This window comes from Bombus huntii, chromosome 13 (assembly GCF_024542735.1).
Source record: "Bombus huntii isolate Logan2020A chromosome 13, iyBomHunt1.1, whole genome shotgun sequence".
Classification (NCBI taxonomy): Eukaryota; Metazoa; Arthropoda; class Insecta; order Hymenoptera; family Apidae; genus Bombus; species Bombus huntii.
Genome location: NC_066250.1, coordinates 3,173,311 through 3,187,662, shown reverse-complemented (window position 1 = coordinate 3,187,662; position 14,352 = coordinate 3,173,311). Strand labels below are relative to the sequence as shown.

Below are 14,352 nucleotides of genomic sequence, written 5' to 3'. Positions count from 1 at the left end.
GCGTTTCATTCGGCGTTTGTGACATACACGCAACTATCTTATTGCGATTTTACGTTGTGCTAGAAAATACTTCGTGATAAGTGATGAAAACGTATCAAAAGATAATCGCGTTTTAAGTGTAATGATTCATTACTTTCGTATCGTTTATTGACAATTAATCTGCAGATCAATCTTGTAACTGAAAAGTATGAAATGATACGAAATAAAGACCGTTATAGCAGCCATGGTGTCAACAACACTTTCAATAATGCAGAAACATAATAAATTTGATTATAACAAAAGCTACATTAATTGTAATCAGGTGATTCTTTTTTGCTTCTTAACGATATTCTATAAACCGCGTTGCAAGTTGAAATATAACATCTATTACACGAATATTGACACTGGGAGATACTTAGATCTTTGGCGTTGATTTGTAGTTCGATTAAGAATTATTACCGTTTTTTGTTATATTTAATAATGAAAGAATCATGATACAAAAAGCACATGTTATGTAAAAATAGAATAAAACCTACTATATATATTTCCTGCAATGAAACTCGTACAAAGGTTCCAATTATATATATCGTGGATAATCTTTTTTACAAGTTAGGGTTTTAATGTATTGTATATAACATTTGGTAGAATTATATTCTTTCTTTGAAATTCTTAATATGATGTTGACCGCGAAAATTCTTTTCCCCATTTAAAATAAACCAAATAAGCATCTAATTTTATGACAATACTGTATAAATGATTTAAAAAAGATATTATCACTACTATAACATTGATTAGGTTTTCAATTTAATAATACATCAAATTTGGATTCCATTACTGTAAATAACTGTGAATAACTAACAAATTGGATAACCGAAATTATAGAAATCTCAATATCCTGAATAATATTAAACCTATCATTACAGTTCATCCTTGAGTAATGTGTACCTGTTTTTACTAGGTGCTAGTTTCTTAAATGTAGATTCTGGTGGGCTTGTAGGCACCTTAATTTGTCCAACAACTTGTGGTACTTCATTACTACTAGGATCTGGCCCATAATGAAACTCTCTGTGTAACTTTCCTGAATATAAATCTTGTAGGAAACCCTTTAATCTTCCTTCTATATGAATATCATGGAAGTTTGGAAACAGGTACATATGTCTAAAACTATCTATGGCAATTAGAGGCAAATCTGCTGGAGTCTTTCCTAGATGATGGAGAGGATGAGCAAATTTCACCCCATTTGCAGTTAAGAAATTTACATTTTCTGAAATAAGATAAAATATTGTATTTGCTTATCACTTGGGTATTACCTTTTTAAATATCAGTACTAGTACTTTACTTACGTTTTTCATCAATTAATGTCCTCGTTACTACATCTTTATACATTTTAACACTCTCAACATCGCTAGGAGCATAAAACAATATGAGGAAAGGTAAAGCTTCCTCTGTTAATTCCTCAGCATTTTCAAATGTAATTTCCCTCACCAAGGGAACACATTTCTCTTGTGCCCAAACATTTAATTCATCAAAGTTACTCAAACTTCCATGGTATGTTTCATCTTCATCATTAGAAAGTGCCTTATCAGATCGGAAGACAATTATAGGTTCTCCTGGAGGGTGCATAGCTCTGCTTGCATTCCTAGTTGTATTCCCAACAGTTAAAAATTGTTTTGTATTTTAATTTGTATATACTTATCAAATAAGATTATACAGTAAAATATTTGGAGGATAGGTTACTAAACATTCACATTTGTATATGTATATATTATGCAGAATTTAACACAAAGAAATAGGACAGGTTTTTAAAACATAAAAGAAGAAAAAAGGGGGAAAAAGAGGAAAATGCTGAAAAAATACAATTCTATGAATAAAAATTTAAAAGTAAAGTCATCTAAATCATGCTCAATATTTTACTTACAAAAAGTGAAAATGTTCCCCAATTTCACAATTCTGAGCTGAGCATGTGCTTGTTAGAGAAAGGAATAGAATAATTACACACATGTTATAGAAGCATTAAAAAAGAGTTCCTTGGAGAACAAGAGTCAACATATGCGAATCACTTATATATATATATATGTATATAGCATTAGGATTCTTACCCAAACCCAACATGAAATTGGCAATCATCCTTTAGATTAGTAGCAACCCTTCTAAACATCCCATATTCAGGAACATCTTTTCTATCAAAATATCCAATGATCATTCTCTTTTTATCATCTAAGTTGGTTAATTCCTTTAAATCGTAAAATTCCTTAATAGGATCCTCTAATTGTTTCCTTATAAATTCTTCGAAAGCTTCTACTGATCGTTGACCTCTGTATTCTCGTTTGGTTGGTTGACCATTCCTTACTAGTTTTAAAGTTGGGTATTTAGTAATGTGAAATCTTGATGCAATACCAGCTAGAAAATAGTTTTTTAATTTTGTAATAAATTCTATACACATAAAGTTATTTTAATTTCATATGTATATTATTTTTTTTCAATTCTACTCACATTCTCTTTCACAATCTACTTTTGCCATAACAACTCTTCCTGGTTCAGGAAATTCATTTCTTATTTTATTTGCAGCTTCCTCAAAAATAGGAGCTAACGAATTACTAAAACGGCACCATTGTGCATAAAAATTTATTAATACCAATTCGTTTGTTGCTGAAACACGTCATATAAAATCGTAATATTTTCGCCGCTGTAAGAAGTTATAAAAAATTTTTATTTAGATCTTTATCGAAACAACTTACCAAGCGTCATATCGATATTTTGTTGAGTGAGAGATATCGCGCCTTCGTTTGCATTATTTGCTAAATTGTTTGGCAAAAATGTCTAAAATATACAACACTCTATAATTATACACACTATCACTTTATATAATAATCTTAAGATACATCGAAATATACATCGTAATATATCACATGATATATATAGGGTAGTTCAAATTGGAAAAGATTTATTAAAATAACAGGAGCGCATTAAAAATTATATTATTTTCTAATATAATCCCTTAGATTTTGATTTTCGTACATTATATCTTGTATTTTTTAAATTTGAATCACTCACAAGAAGTATGTACAATTATTATACTTGTACATAGTTTCAGCAAGTTTGTTTAATAAATTTTTGAGGTTATTTTATGCGTATGTATACAGGTTATACCACTTTATAAACAATGAAATTAGGTTCGATGACATTAAAATAATACCAAACATAATGGGTTATGATAACGGGAAATGGACTTTCTAAAATCCTTAGGTTCTTAAATACGTGTCACACTGCGTATTCCTAGCGGTATTCAAAAAATTTGTACCCGTTCCTTTAAGACAGTACGATATATTATTTTGATTAATACTCACCATTAAACAAGCAAATATAAGTACTTTGAAATCCAAAATATCACAGAAGACCAACATGATATGATCTTATAATATAAATTTGATCAAGCAACACCTATTTGAATAACCATCAGTAAGCAGCTGTCTATGTATCGAATGCCACGAATTTGCGGTACATCGATGCCTAGTAAAATATTCTCGAGGCATCGATTCAACAGGGATGGCACAGGTATCGCATAAATTCTCTATGTCAAGGTTATGCCTGTTTCGTTTCTTCGTTTAATGTGCTACCTGCTATCATTGTGTCCCATTTCAATACTAATCTCTTATTTCATTATCTTCATTTTCTCTAGTTAGTATCCTAGTATTTATGCGTCTAGGAACTTTTCGTACTGTTGGAAGCATTGTTATATTTTCCTATAAACTGACCAATCGTATTTTACTACGTTCGTACACATTATATTAAAAGTTTCTAGATCATTTGAATCTACCGTGATATCTTATATCTTGTGCTTCCTACAATCTTGAATTAAAAAGCATAGAAAAATGCTAGTAATGAGTGCTTACACAGAAAACTAATTTTATATGTGACGCATTTAATTTCTCTTACGTATGTGTTTCTTCTTTCATACAAAAATATTATATGACTTATATTTTTCAGCAAATACGAAAAGTACTTCTAACTATATGATGCATATTATTATAAAATTACTGGTTTATAAACTTTGTAAAATTTCCATACATTATTTATACAAAATTTAATCAGATGGTTAATTTACAAAAATCAATTGAAAGTTAAAAACACTTTATATCGTAAACCGAAAGATAAATTCAGTAGATTATGGAAAATCTTGAAAGCATCTTTTATATAAAACCCTTAGAATCTTCCCCCTTTGTAAACTTTAACTGGTTAAACATTTTAATTTACTCTTTTCCTTGACAACCGCATCCCAAAGAAGGGTCAACTATTCTTTCGACCGTAACAAACATACATAACAGGATTCGTTGCGGAAGTGGATTAAAATAATCGTATATTCCTAATCTCCGTATAAAAATGAATTATTGGGCACGCAGAAAGTGACAATAACGTTCGCCGAGTATTCGTTGTACGACCATGACTTCACAGATTCTCTTATTTCCCGACAAAATTTCAACTACAGCTGGGTGAGTCTTCGGTCTTCGACTAAATTTCCATTGAACTGGTACGAAAACTCTCCGGGAACTTGCTTGAACAATAGTTTATAACTGCACAAGATCGTAGCAAAATTGTTTATACTGCCGTTATGGTTATACCACGGATTAACCATAATTTACAATAAAATCCAATTTTCCTAATTTTGCATTTATTTTATAGCTGTACTGGCTACAACACAGGTTGCACTGATGTGATGAAATCTTGTCGACATATCTGACTTAGTTTAACGCAGTTAAATCAGGTATAGTTAGACGCAGTCGCTTGACATAAGTTTCCGTCAATAGCTTTGTTAGAATGGCAGTCGGAATGACTTTGAATTCATAGGAGCCTTTGCGTTGCCGACATTTTTAGTCCTCTCTGCAGGATGTATTTCGAATGTACCGATGTCAATCTTGTACCTGAATAGAACAGCCGCACGTCCATAACAGCCTGTCAAACAGTTGCTGGTGAATTTTCTTTAAGCTTTCGCGATAAGTAAAAAATTTCAACTCTACATTTTTATGGGTATAAGCATGAGTGTTTGTACAAATTGACTTAATGTAGATCGTGATTAACTTTAACGCGTAACGGCGACACTTATTTGCCGGCATTCTTTGATACTGGATCTGCTGCACCGCTGGATACTAGTTGAACAAACGAGTCTGTTGAAAGATAAAACCACACAATGCGTCAAGGGACTCTGCATCCGACGAATATTTCTTTTCCGAGAAAAACTGACACGACCAGGGCCGAATTAACGTTTTTAAAATCGGGACTATTGATGCAGCCGCGGTGACCCCCTTCGTAGAAAAACGGGGTAGAAGGGAGGATATTGAAATAAAATAAATTTATGTAAATATAAAATACAATTTATTTTAATATACAGTTTTAACATACGATTGCTTATTTTAATTTTTTTATTTTTACAAATGTTTTTCCAACCATATATAATATAAACGTACCGCATATAGAGTCCAGCCGAATAACATGTAGAAAAGGACACGAGGCGATCGTTTGAAAAATTAGTTTACTAAGCATTTTTTGCCTTTTGTTCGTACTCAGCCCCAGTCGTTAATATTCAACTCGTTACTTAAACAGGTAAACGACGTAACTCCGGTGGGCAGCACTGACTTCTGCTGCGACAAAATGTCCCGAATTTTCCCTAAACAGAACAATACTCGTTTGGACACACATTGCTCTTTTAACTGGGAAACTTTATTAACTGTACTTTTTGTTCGCGACTGATATAAATTCATGCGATAAATTCGTAGTTAATTAATATTTATAGCCGAATTAATTATTAATTATTAAACCATTGAACCATTCCATTTCGTTGCCATGAGTATAAGTAAATGGAGTTCTACTGTAATACTACCAATTGTAAGAACCTTTCTTCGGTAAGCCGTTCATAAAATTGGAGGGATAAAAGATCTACAAGAAGCCAGGGCATATTTGCGAGGTCGTTAATTTTATATCAAATCTTTTTTACGATCCTACCTGGAACAACGTGGGTCTACTCTGGAAGGAAGCAATTATCCATTTTAATTCCTCGTTGACTTGACATGGGGTGTACACGGATGTGTTAGACTGTTTGATCAGTCCGGCCATCCGAAGTCGTTTGGGTTTCTCCTGATTCGTTCCCGGAGGTTGGCACACAAATCATATTCAGTCAGTCGTAGTTCAGAATTTTGTCTTTTCTTTTTTTAACTTTCGTCGATCCTCGCCTATCGTCCCCTGACCTGCATCCTTGCAACAAAAGCGGTCGGTCGGCACGATTGAGACAATAGAGAAACCAGGACTTGTGGCCTACTAATTAAAATCTATCGGTGAAAGATGGGCCGACGAAGGGTGAACGCCGACTCATTTTTTTCTCCAACTATCGTCGCTTTCCTCCAAGGTGTCCCTTTTGAAATTTACACTGGCCACTTTGACTGCAGCGCAAATGTTTCTAAGACCAGCTAATTCTTTGGCTTCTGGACTGCTGCTAAATGTACACTTGAATCCTTCGTTCCTATCATATTTCAATCGTTTTCTCGAAAAATTACCCTTTTTTAATTGCATGGCCTCATAATATTTCTTCCACCCCTTGTCTTTTCCACCATAATTTCCGTCTTTATGGGTCGGAAACTTTCTGTTAGTCGTTTGCAACTTTCCCAACTCTGACCTGTGCACTGACACAACTGCTCTTTTGGTACGGCGCGATCATAAATGCCGTGTTGCGTAATGAATCCGCGTATAATGTGACGGCTCCCTTTGAACGGTAGATATTCTCACGGGTCCCATGGTACCCCGAAGTTGCTCCCTGATTCTAGTTTTTATTCTGCCGTTTCTTTCCTTTTTCCTTCTTTCTTCGTCTCAAACGCAACAGGTCGTATTATGACGAGGGTGTTATTCCCTTCGAACGGGAGTACCGTGAGTGACCCCTACAGCTCGATTCTTCCGTCTCTAGAACGAAGCACAAATTTATGGACTTGGGATCGTCGTTTTGAGACAGGTACATGCTTTCCTCTTGTTCTCGCACCTTGCACATCGTTAATTCGTCCCCACGAAAATACGTTTTCGGCATCTTTGATCATTTGGAAACAAGTATGGGGTGGACTGGGGTTGGAAGTAACAACGCGCGAAACAAATAAATGAAATATTTTAAGGAGTAAATTTGCCTACATTTCTAAGTCTCTTCTTTCTTTATGAATATAATTGTTTCATTCCTTGCATATAATTCAATTGCATACATATTTTCACTTTTTATCTTGATCGACAATTTTGGCATTACCTATTCCAATGTTAAATCGTTATGATTTCTACAATATCAGAAAAATACGTGAGTTTGAGAGAATAATACTCTTGTAACTCCAGTTGTTATTTTCGATTACAGCCTATTTTATCTATATCAATATTGATAATCTATCGGCGTCTATCTGCAAACGATCCGTAATAAATGATTATCGTAACGCGACCAGAAGAACCTCCTTGTAAGCTACTAAAATCGTTCTCTCTTCGTCAAGTGATTAATGACGAAGCACTGTTTGGTATCCATTTGTCTGAACCTGAGCAGACCACAACGAACTCGTACACTAATCGGATTGTAAGAACTTATTAGAATCGACCCATTCTTTCAAGAATAGACTACTTAATAATAAATAAACAAATATTAGACATACTTATCCAAATATTTAACAGTAGCTAGGTCATACGAAAATATTGTCTGTTGTTAGAATTAACCTGTTTACGTATAAGATTTTCACAGATCTTTGGTAAAGTCTAGACTCTTGTTTAGGACCTAGTAATCCTAACCCGATTATCAGCTATATGTCAGATTGCGAGATAGATCCGACTAATCTTGTTCTGCAGCAAGCTACATGATCCTGGTCAGTCTCAAATGGGCTTTCTTCTCTTACAGAGAAGTCGTGAGCGACCACGTTACGCCGATCATCGTGTGAAAACTGCAAAGTCTCGCTCCATTAGCTGCGAAGACTAGTTCCATTGTCGGGTCTATTGTCGGGGAACGTGGCCCGTCTCTTTCTTTCTCTTTCTCGTTTTTCCCTCGCCGTCGTCTATTTCGTTTTTTTCTCCTTCTCCTTTCTCCTATACCGTCTCTTCTACGTTTTCTTCCAGATCCGAGCATAAGTTAGAAACCCGTCAAGACTAGTGACCTGCTGATCCCGATGATGCCTCCTTCGGTCAGGTAAATCGCGTATAAAATTGGCCCGTAGTCAAGAAAGAAAAGGTTCGATTCCTAATGACGTCTCCACGAACAGGCCATTATCAGGAAAATGCCTTCCACTCATCATTCAGCGTGTAGGTGCCATTCGGATTTGTATGGGATTGAGAAAAAAAGTATTTTTGGTAGAAATAAACATTAATTCTTGTATATGGTATACGGTTATTTGGTTTATGAATTGTAATAAAATGTAAAAAGCCTTTCCTTTTCGAGAATATTAAATTTCGTAGCTCGCGATAGCTTACCCCGAGCCTTTAATCTTTTACAAAAGAGCGTCGAAGACTATTATTGCCCAAAAAGAAATATATCGAGATTTACCTGGAGGTCTTTGTACAAAATAACGGTGTCGTTATTTTCTTAAACTCGCGCGAGCATTTCGATTCTTCGTGAGATCGACAAGTGGAGAAAAAATATCGATATCGAGAAAAAGAAGTGGAAGCTGTTGTTTCACATACGGGCATAAATCTCGGAAGAGAATATAAGAAATCGGGGACAAGCGAGTTCTTATTGCGGACAAGCGAAATCTGACCTGCGTCGTCCTTCCGATTTGCATCGGTCCATCGCTTCTGAATGTCTCTTAAAAATGCGCGGCTTTCGCAGAAACATCGAACGTTCCAACGAATGCACAAAGCGTACTTTACACCCCCGCAGTTCCCTCCGTTTACCGATTGGACACACACTACTGTGTCCACGTTGCATTTTCGATCATTGCTCCTTTGATCGTTAGTTTAAGAACCGAATTTTCAAGAAAGTCAACTAGATGTCCGACTTTCTTTGGTGATCGACAGTAAAAATATCGAATAGTGTATTAGGTTCACGAATATAAAAGATCGTTTGAATTTGATAGGCCAACAGTGTTCATTAAATTCTGCGTGAAACATGGATTTCAGAAAGAACGGGCTCATAGAAGATTAAAGACATTCTACTTGGGCATTTTTTTGATGCGTGAATTATTTAAAAAAAGAATTGCAGTAGTTTTATCTTAAGAATTTTTCAATCATACTACTCGCTGATAAATATTTTCAAGAAACTACGCGAAGTTAAAATTTTATTTGAAGGAACATTTCGTACACGTCGACCTACCATTGAGAAAATATTTCAATTGAAAAAGAGACGATCGAATGGCAAATCTTTGCGAACAATGAAGTACAAAAAATAGTTAAGAATGAAACATTTCTTTCGAACGATGTGTTAACTTTAATGAATGAGTGATACACGATCGTTTGAATTTTTAATCATTTTCGCGTGTAAACCTCATCGTTCCGTTTTGTAAATGTTGTTTGTAAATGTACACAGGAAAAAATCGATTATTTTGCATGAATACAGAATAAATACATAGCGAGAGAGAGAGAGAGAGAGAGAGAGAGAGAGTGAATTTTTAGAAAAATTCTCGTCCTCAAGGGATGATCGTTCACGTGGGAGTACTGTTTACTGGTAGAACAATTTATTTCTAGCTACGATGCTAAGCGGCTTATTAGGGCACAATAGCGAGCCTGAGCAAAGGAACGTAAAGGGTTGTTCGGGGTGTTCCCGTCCTCTCTTTTGTTCTTTCACTGGGACATCACCACAAGATTTACGATGATATTGCAGTTATAGCTTCACCAGCATTCGGTTGGACACATGTCAGACAGTACTGTTCAATTTCTATGCTTTTTGCCAATACGATGCTTTCTGTGAATATGACAAACAATGACAAGTCCCCAGAGAATCTGCTTGTGGTCACTGGAAAATATTTTAGAAGATCGATGGCCTGGCATCTTTCTGTACACGTGACATCAGATAATGTTTCCTCGACGCCGGAAATTAATAATCTCTTTCCGGTATGCGTCTGACGCATCGCTCATGCATTTAATATCATTGTAACATGACCATGTCGTTGCGGAGACTTCATCAAAGTTGGACGAATGCCGTATAAAAATAGCGAAGGACCTATGGACTCACGATAAAGCTTTAATATATTCGGTATTTGGTTTAAATTTATGTTGCTTTGGACGCGTTACTCTCGTAGATAACAACGTCCTACGTCAACTGACAAAAGCATCGATACCATCGAGACAAGTTGTTCCTTTGAAGCTGAATAAACAAGATTCTAAGGAAGTCAAGGAAAGATTATTCGATAAAAATTCACCGTACCTATGTTTAAAACGATTGAATAGGACGTTGACAGAAGACAGCGGGTCGGTCGACAGATCTAGAAAATATCTTTCTTTGCGAGAGTTATCTTTTACGCGCCAAGTGCAACGTTTTGTCCTCATTCTTGCGCCAGCAGATTTGTCACAGTACCTGCAAAAGGTTCCTGTAGGCATTGTACATTCGCCAAAGCGTGATAATGATGGCTATCATTATATATACCTGGCAGTGACCAGTGACGCAAAAGTTTCATCACGTGGTCCTGCCAATAATCGCTTTACGACCACCATAAACCGACACTTTGACCAGCTCGCATAGCTCACTTACAATTGATACGATGTATTATGACACTGTACACTGACTGAGACCTTTTATAGATTTATGGTACGACGTAAACCACAAAGCGCACCGAAATCTTAGGAAACTGGTCTTCGTTATCGCGCGCTTCCGTGCATCAGAGCGGTCGTCGCGGGTCTCTCCACGCTTTGATATGTCTTTGCAAATCTCGTCCGCCTCCATTCAACGCGGTCAAAGAACCTTTAAATACCGTAAAAATTTTACTTTGACTTCTTTCATCTAACTGCAACGCTTTGATTTTCTCAACCACTTGATTCTACAGAATTTCGTCGTCCTTGCGTAAGTTTCTTTGCGAGACAACCCTACGTCGCTCTCAATTATTGTTAAAACGGCACGAGCATGACGAACATGTTGAAAAGGAAATTGAAAAGTTGAATGATTTTGTGAATTCCCTGAAGAAATACAATTTCTTTGCGCAAGTTTCTTTGCAACACAGCCCTACGCTATTACCAATTGTCAATATGTAAATGTTAAAATGGCAAAAGGATAATGGACTTGATAAAAAGGTAATTCAAAAATTGAATGATTTCATCGGAATATAATTGTTTTATATAAAGTAAGATACGACTTCTGTGTCCGACAATTTGCCATTATATAATTGCGACAACGTGCATCGCATTCGACACGGAGAGACGTCGGCACGCAGGACCGCTAATTAAGCCCAAATTCCTTATCCACTAATTAAACTTGAACGATTAAGCTTATTCCTCCTACCATTTCTACCGATAATTATTACCCTGCAGATCGACTGCTCCTCGAATCTTGGGCGGTCGAAGCAATGATTTCACCTGGAGGTCGATTGCTATTTAAGCAGTGCAGTACGAAAAAAGCCAGAACGGTATTGGAACTACGTGAACGAATTCAAGAATTAAAGAAAGTTTCTTTAACCAACCAAATTAGCGATCTCGTTTAACAATATTTGATATAACACGGAATTTATGTTATAGGTGTATATAAATAAAAACGAATAAATGCAAACAAACAAGATAAGATTGAAAGAATGGATTCAGGTTACGTAGAAAACATCTATAGTCTTTTTCGAGTTTGCCCATCAGAAATAAACAATTGTACGTGCCTACTGTAAAACATGGCGAACCATAGAAACTAGATGGTCTCAAGAGTATACGGTAGGATTCACGAAGACTTTTCTCGGTGGCATAAGGCAGCCCCCAGGGACGACCACAAAAGGTGCGTAGCCTCGATCCTCGATCCTCTATCCGCAGGGTTGATTTATGAGCGAGTGGAGGGGAGGGCGCATGCGCACCAGGCTGCGAGATTCACTGGGGTCTATCCCCACCTCCATAGAAAACCCGGCAGAGCATTCAGCCTCCTCCCTTCTTCGTCAGTTCCTTGTCCACTCGGTTATTAAAACCGAGGCGACACGACGGGCAACCGGCAATTATCTGGCGAGCCTTCGAAGCCGCGCACGCTTCGATCCGCCAGATACAGCGTTTCTCAGTTTTCTTTTCATTCTCATTTTCGTTTTTGTTCTACTCGAGCGTGGTGGCAGTGATCAAAATCACGGAAATACCTTGTGTTCCATTTCACCTTACGATTATCCAAAATTAGCAGAGGATTTTAATATCATTTCTAAGGACAGTACCATGGATACCAGGAAGTGAAGTGATGGCACAAGTGATACAGTATCAACAGGTCCGTGACAACGCATTCGTGGAAATATAGCGTATCATATCGGTGAAATTCTAGTGTCAAACGTGAAGATTATTTTCGATCAGTTCTGTGAAACGTTTATTCAGAAGTGACCGCTCCTGCATCATGCTATCATCAAATTATTCGAGTATTCGCTTGCAACATTTAGGAACAAGAAGCGATACTGTAAACTGAATTTTTTTTAGCAAATACGGTTTTTATAAAGTGTTCAATTATTCATATTTTGTTTATGTTATAGATGTGCATGCCGACGATGGCGCCCATGTCCAGCCTCCCAATGCCGATGCACCAACCTGCTGGGATCGATTACAGAAGTTCAAATATTCGTTATCAACCGTACAATCCGACGTTCAGTAATCATCACCATCAAACTAGCCAATCGGGCTACTGGTACTCTGGATCCATGAACCACGGTCAAATCACGGAGGCGTTAACGCCGCCGGCGTACACGATGGCAAATGTTGCTACCAGTACGACCTCGTGGGCGACAGAGACTCATCTTGCGCAACCTCAGCTCACGAATATCTCAGCGATACAACATTATTCACTGCCGCCGAGTCCATCGGATCTACCACCCAGTCCACAAAATCACTCTCCGCCTTATCAATGGCCTCTCACACCGCCGTCTGAACATGTCTTTCTGAATACGGAGGATCCTGGAAAATCTGGCAGAAAATGTATTAGATGTAGATGTCCAAATTGTCAAACAGACGGCGCAGCTCAGGTTGGGGTCGACGGCAAGAAACAACACCTTTGTCACGTTTCAGGATGCGGTAAAGTGTATGGCAAAACTTCTCATCTAAAGGCGCATTTGAGGTGGCATACCGGCGAACGACCTTTCGTCTGTCACTGGCTGTTCTGCGGCAAAAGGTTCACGAGGAGCGACGAATTGCAGCGTCACCTCCGAACGCATACTGGCGAAAAGAGATTCGTGTGTCCTGTATGCGAAAAGAGGTTCATGAGGAGCGATCATTTGACAAAACATCTGAAAACACACGAGAACCAGAAAAGGAGAAGTTCTACGAATAAAACGGAGTCGAATAAAGAGAATTCGTCGCCCGCTGTAACTGAACAGAATTTGTATCCCCCGGCTGGAGTACAATATACTATGATTTAGGATTATAGATTTGTACAATTGTTGTACGTAGACGTTTGTTATCTATATAATTCCTACGTGGTAATGTAGGGAAAACTGGAAAGGTGACTAATAGGACGGAGCAGGAGTAAAGGACAATATCTGATACTTTCTAATAATCTACTTTTTCGTAGTCTACATTTAGTATTGGGTTTATCACTTTGATTAGTCATCTTTTCAGCTCTGTGTCACAATTGTGTCCTTCTTTGTAAATAATGTCGTTTGATCAGTTCCTTACTGTTGTATATATTACTATACTAATTATTGTATATAGAAAAACGATATATTTTTGTACAGAACATATCGTAGATCTATATTTAAATTGTGTAATCGGAATAAAAAAAAATAATATAATAACAATGGTTTGTACCTTCTGATATTTTAAATTCGACGATACCAGTCGTTACCGCTGCACGATCTAAAGCTAGCCAATAGTAAATTTTATGCGGACTGAAGCCTCGATTTACCGTGAAAATTCACATAATAACGAATCATCCCCTTGTCGTATATCAGGTTCCTCCTTGACATCTTCCTGCCATACGATACATCCCAAATCCCACCCAACGAGCATAATACGATGTAGGTACTTCAGAATCCAGCCCTTCGCAGACCTCGATGATTTTCTACCTGACAAGTGGTCCAATGAAGAAAAAAAAATCATTTCACGGAAACTACCCCGAATATAACGATCAACTCTACGTAACGAAGAGACCTACATTTTGTGTCAAGCGGAAAATATAATTTTTGGACGTGATGCGTGAGATCCGTGACAAAGCCACGCGACACTTTTCCCATTCAAAAGTTTTCGAGGCAATTTCGTGGCATTTGGGGGAAATCCTTGAACCACGTACGGCACTGT

The 14,352-nt window shown here is 37.0% G+C and overlaps 2 protein-coding genes across 4 annotated transcripts; one reads left to right on the top strand and one right to left on the bottom strand.

The window, feature by feature from the left end:
* Window positions 1-489: 489 nt before the first annotated feature.
* LOC126872485 (endoplasmic reticulum resident protein 44) lies at window positions 490-3,502 on the bottom strand. Of its 3 annotated transcripts, XM_050632503.1 has the most exons (7): window positions 3,327-3,502; window positions 2,718-2,799; window positions 2,473-2,628; window positions 2,079-2,379; window positions 1,898-1,945; window positions 1,323-1,618; window positions 490-1,243 (listed from the first exon to the last, which is right to left on the bottom strand). In XM_050632503.1, the coding sequence occupies exons 1-7, from the start codon at window positions 3,381-3,383 to the stop codon at window positions 897-899; spliced, it is 1,287 nt and encodes a 428-aa protein (XP_050488460.1). In that variant the 5' UTR covers window positions 3,384-3,502; the 3' UTR covers window positions 490-896. The 3 variants fall into 3 exon arrangements, with proteins under 3 accessions (XP_050488460.1, XP_050488461.1, XP_050488462.1); XM_050632504.1 differs by lacking the exon at window positions 1,898-1,945 and having other exon boundaries at window positions 3,327-3,500; XM_050632505.1 differs by lacking the exon at window positions 2,718-2,799 and having other exon boundaries at window positions 2,473-2,665; window positions 3,327-3,462.
* Window positions 3,503-3,647: 145 nt separating this feature from the next.
* LOC126872486 (transcription factor Sp3-like) lies at window positions 3,648-13,479 on the top strand. Its single transcript, XM_050632506.1, has 2 exons — window positions 3,648-12,523; window positions 12,597-13,479. Exons 1-2 carry the CDS (start codon window positions 12,464-12,466, stop codon window positions 13,473-13,475), a joined length of 939 nt encoding a protein of 312 aa, XP_050488463.1. The 5' UTR covers window positions 3,648-12,463; the 3' UTR covers window positions 13,476-13,479.
* Window positions 13,480-14,352: the final 873 nt, after the last annotated feature.

Excerpts from the sequence above, each read along its gene's own strand:
- LOC126872485 (XM_050632503.1), bottom strand. The coding sequence starts at position 3,383 with ATGTTGGTCTTCTGTGATATTTTGGATTTCAAAGTACTTATATTTGCT. Across the intron at positions 2,800-3,326 it reads TTATATTTGCTTGTTTAATG|ACATTTTTGCCAAACAATTT; the intron begins GTGAGTATTAAT and ends TGTATATTTTAG. Across the intron at positions 1,946-2,078 it reads CAATTTCATGTTGGGTTTGG|CACATGCTCAGCTCAGAATT; the intron begins GTAAGAATCCTA and ends TTCTCTAACAAG.
- LOC126872486 (XM_050632506.1), top strand. The coding sequence starts at position 12,464 with ATGCTATCATCAAATTATTCGAGTATTCGCTTGCAACATTTAGGAACA. Across the intron at positions 12,524-12,596 it reads TAGGAACAAGAAGCGATACT|ATGTGCATGCCGACGATGGC; the intron begins GTAAACTGAATT and ends TTTATGTTATAG.